This window comes from Berghia stephanieae, chromosome 6 (assembly GCF_034508935.2).
Source record: "Berghia stephanieae isolate SIO BIC M18660-M18661 chromosome 6, UCSD_Bste_1.3, whole genome shotgun sequence".
NCBI classification, from domain to species: Eukaryota; Metazoa; Mollusca; class Gastropoda; order Nudibranchia; family Aeolidiidae; genus Berghia; species Berghia stephanieae.
Genome location: NC_088365.1, coordinates 68,112,596 through 68,117,595, shown reverse-complemented (window position 1 = coordinate 68,117,595; position 5,000 = coordinate 68,112,596). Strand labels below are relative to the sequence as shown.

Sequence of the window (5,000 nt, the reverse complement as noted above, 5' to 3'; positions counted from 1 at the left end):
ATGATTCGGGGTCCAAACCCCTCTTCTGGCACTTTCACTTTTTCTCCCCTTGGGCAAAATCATTAACATCCTTACATGCTTACTTTGAATGTAATTCGGGTTGACATCATACGGTTGGTTGATGGATTACAGTGGAATCCCCGTAAGGTCAACACTCTTAAAGTCAAAGTCTGCTTAAAGATAAGATAAGATTATGCTTTTTTCATCCATAAAAAGGAAATGTTTACAGACGTGCATGTTACAAGTATCTAAATTTTAAAGAAAAAGTTCCATATACACATTGTAGTCAACATAATCATTTTCAATCAGTTTGGGAAAATAATATACGATTCCTTCATATCTTTGTATTTATTAAATTAGTTATTTTTTATCGTGCCCTATAACACTACGAGCTTGCGAGTATGTGTTATTGCACGATAAAAATATGACGAGTTTAATGAATACAAAGAAATGAAAGAATATGTTTATTCTAACCCTCCAAGTAAGATTATTAGATATTTTGTAACCAACTTGCATGATATTAGTACTTCTATTCACCATAATTTGCATTTTTCCCCATCTGCCTGAATGACAATTTGACCCAAAACTCACGTTGGATTTGTATTCATGCGCACGAAAAGATTATTTTTAATTACCTACCAGCTGTCTTTTACACCTTATTTGACACCAATAAAATGTGCGAAAATATTCTGCAATCGTTAAATTATATATTTTTTTCAAATTGAGCTTTTTTATATAGCTCAAAGCGCTTTACAATGGGTCCCTGGTCAACAGCAACATGTAACATGTAGGACGAGACATGACGCCTGTTAGGCGATATTACAATTTTTCGGACAAAGACAACGCTGTTAGCGGCCAGGTACTCATTTTACACCCGAGTACGGTGAGAGAATGTGAATAAAGAGCCTTTTTCCAAGGACTCAACTATGCGCCGAGCGCGAGGCTCGAACCCAGGACTTTCCGATCTGAAAGCGAGTGTCATACCAGTAGACCACATAGCTGCACAATAAAATAAAATGTTTATGTTCGTTTCCTTCCTTGGGCAATATCATTAACCCTCAATTTGCTCACATGAACAACATGGGTGATTCCTGTTGACACCAGACATCTTGTTTGATGAATTATCTATATTCCTTCGCGGAATGCCTAGGCGACGATCTCTTTTAATGTCGAGGCGGAAGGGCATAACTTAATTTATTTTAAATGTTGATATAAAACATCTGAGTTAACTCCAGTATTTTCTATCTTCATTCCTCAGACTGGACAACATCATTGAAAAAAAAAACAAAAAACAACAACTAATAAACATTTTCTGCTGTTGAATTCTTCTTTTTAAACCAATTCTGCAGTTAAATCTGATGTGCTCACCTCATCATTATCTAACGGTTACTTGCTTCACATTTACTCATTTGGAACACTGAATAAGAACTTTACACAAAATTTAACAAATAATCAACGCAGGAATTAAATTGCATAACAACAATCAGCCGGATTGACTTAACCAATCAAAATGCTATACACATCATCATCAACAACAACAGCAAAAGCATCAATTCCAGTCAGCTTTGTATGTCTGGTGGCATGTATCATGACCTTGACCTTGACCCAAGCGTGTAGACCGGAAATGGATAATAACACGATAACCCTGGAGTACATGACCATGAGGAGTGACGTCGTGGTTTACGGATACCCCCGTCTGCGGACCAGGGACACCCGATTCCCCAACCATCAAAGATATATTGTGGACTTCGAGGTCCGCTGTATCTTCAAGGGTGGTCCTCTCCCAGAATACATCAGAATCTTCCATGTCGGTGAGTTCAGAACGTTTTATTTTTTTCCATATCTTTCTATTTCCTGTCTCTTCTTAAACTTCTTAAATTAAACAAACAACCCCCCCCCCCCCCAAACAAACCAAATTTTTTTTTTAATTGAGCATATAAGCGCAATATCCACTAATTGTCTCAAAGAACATGCTGCTATGTGATCTTTCGGGTAGGAAGGTCCTGGGTTCGAGCCGAGTTCGGCGCATAGTTGAGTCCTTGGAAAATGCTTTTTGCTCACATTCTCTCACCGTAATCAAGTGTAAAAAATTAGTACCTGGCCGTCATTCTCTGTCGTAAAAAAAAAAAGGAATGTCTCCTAACAGGCGTCATGTCTTGTTCTACATGTTACGTGTTGCTATTGGTCAGAAACACTTTATAAAGCGCTTTGAGCACGTTTAGCTGATATTGCACTATATAGAATAGCTCAAGTCAAGCTCGATCAAAGCGATTTACAAGGAGTCCCAAGCCACCAGCAACATTTGACATGTAGGACGAGACATGACACGGTACGACGACTCTATAATTCTATTTTAGTCGCAGACCACGCTGTGAACGGCCATGTTGGATTTTACGCCTAAATAAGGTGAGAGAATGTGAGTAAAGCTAATTTTCCAAGGAGTCAATTTTGCCTCGCTTAAAACGGGACACGAACGCAGGACCTACCGGTTTTGAAGGTGAGTATCATACTACTCAACCACAAAGCAGCACATGTGTTTTGGACACAATGGCATATTATGAAATTGAGCTTTTATATAGATCAATATCCACTAAACGTGCGCAAAAGCGCTTTACAAGCGGTCCCTGAACAAAAGCAACATTTAACAATTAGGATGTTACATGACGCCTATTTGGTGATGTTACAATTTTTTTTTCGGACAGAGACAACGCTGTGTATGGTGAGAGAATGTGAGTAAAGAGCCTTCTCCAAGGACTAGACTATGCGCCGAGTGTCATACCACAAGACCACATAGCCGCATATTATGAACTTGTTTTTACGTTTCTTCTTTCCTATTTGAAGATTCCTTCAATTATGACGTGGTAATCTATTTTACCTGTTCTTTACCTTGTTTTTATTTTTAAACCTGTTATTGCTATATTATCTCACCAAATTACTAATGTTCTATTTACCTGCACATTATTTTCTATTCAATCACTGCCAGAATTGAAACCTTTCTTAGTTTCAAGGGAGGAAATCGCGTAATTATTGGTGGCTATCTATCCTTTTAGCATTCTTCTACTTCTTCTTCTTCTTCTTCTTCTTCTTCTTCTTCTTCTTCTTCTTCTTCTTCTTCTTCTTCTTCTTCTTCTTCTTCTTCTTTTTCTTCTTCTTCTTCTTCTTCTTCTTCTTCTTCTTCTTCTTCTTCTTCTTCTTCTTCTTCTTCTTCTTCTTGTTCCTCTACTTTTTCTTTCATTTCTTTTCTGTTTATTTATATATTTTTCTTGGCTCTGACGATGAATGTGAGTTACCTTCACCTAGAATTATCAACAAAGTAAAACAACAGGGTGTTTCCATTTTAGGAATCTTGGATTCTCGTGTTTCTGAAATCCCGAAACATTCCCAGTCATTACACAAGCTTTCGATTGCGCATTGAGAACAATGCGGCTATGTGGTCTAGTGGTATGACACTGCTTTCGGATCGGAAGGTCCTGGGTTCGAGCCTCGCGCTCGGCGCATAGTTGAGTCCTTGGAAAAGGCTCTTTACTCACATTCTCTCACCGTACTCAGGTGTAAAATGAGTACCTACCTGGTCATTAACAGCGTTGTCTTTGTACGAAAAATTGTAATATCGCCTAACAGGCGACATGTCCCGTTCTACATTTTAAATGTTGCTGTTGACCAGGGACCCCTTGTAAAGCGCTTTGAGCACATTTAGTGGATATTGCGCTATATAAAGCTCAATAACAAAGTTCGGATTCCAAAGCCAAGTTAGTGCAAGAAATCTTTTATTCTACCTATAGCACGATTCGTATTTCGGTACCTCTCATTGAAAATTATTTCAATAAAACGCTTAAATAGCATTATGTATTGAACTGAACTGTGTTAGGCCAAGCAAAGAGAGAGAGAGAGAGAGAGAGAGAGAGAGAGAGAGAGAGAGAGAGAGAGAGAGAGAGAAAGAGAAAGAGTGAAAGAAAGAGAAAGAGTGAAAGAACGAAAGAGAGAGAAAGAAAGAAAGAAAGAAAGAAAGAAAGAGAGAGAGTGTGTGTGTGTGTGTGTGTGTGTGTGTGAGAGAGAGAGAGAGCCCACCCCAAACATTAGCCTGGGGAACGAACTACAGACCTCCTGATTACCGGCCAGACGTGCTACCATTATACCACAGAGGTTATCCGATAGCCTTATCGGAACGATTTCAATATTTATAGATAGTATGCACTTGGCTAAGAAGTTCACAACATTGCCATCCGGAAGTATTCCTGGCCAATACACAAAACTGTGTGTAACCATGAACTTTTATAGTCTGGATAACACAAATAAGTGAGAATTACTCATAAATGTGGATGGCAAAAACCAATAACAAAGACCCGAGTGACGTCAGCTTCATTCTATCTAATTTTTTTACAAGGGTACGCATTTCTGTTATGAACACACCTTGCACCACAAAACACAAACATTGAACACGAGAGAATGAGTTACGAAGACATTTACTGAATTTGCCCCAAGCGAGGCAGGCAGTTTTTTTTTTTTTTTATTTTTGGGGGGGTGGGGGGGGGGGCGGTCCTTCTGGTTTTATCTATCCCCTTTCTCTCACGGTTTCATACACACATATTCAAATTTTGATCTTACACCAGTGCTTGCTCCCTATTGTGCGACTTTAGTGATACAATACTCGCTGGATTATAGCACGTTGAATTCCAAGCACGTTCCGCAATATAGCACGCTGTAGCTGGGTGGCCGAATGTGATCTATAATATTATAAGTCGTTACCTCTCATGATGAGTATCGGATTTCGGTACGCCCAGCTTTTGGCACGCTATTTATTGGCCTCTCGTAAACAGCGTGCCTCAGTCTTTGCTTCGTAACTAAAAGGTGCCGAGTTCGGCTACCCGCCGCGCTGCATGGCCTTGAGCAAGTCACCTGCTTTAAGCCTTAGCCGACTTTTTAATTTCACTTCAAATTACCTTATAGCAATCATTTTCACAAGTACGTCAATGATGGAAATAAAACAATAACGGAGCCTA

The 5,000-nt window shown here is 39.1% G+C and overlaps 1 protein-coding gene across 1 annotated transcript in view; it reads left to right on the top strand.

Annotated features, from left to right (window-relative positions):
- Window positions 1–5,000, top strand: part of LOC144975509 (uncharacterized) — a 110,815-nt gene that overhangs the window by 4,045 nt on the left and 101,770 nt on the right. The window contains exon 2 of the mRNA XM_078919674.1: window positions 1,259–1,811. Coding sequence (XP_078775800.1) covers window positions 1,511–1,811 — 301 coding nt within the window. The 5' untranslated portion in view covers window positions 1,259–1,510. The remainder of the gene's footprint in view (window positions 1–1,258; window positions 1,812–5,000) is intronic.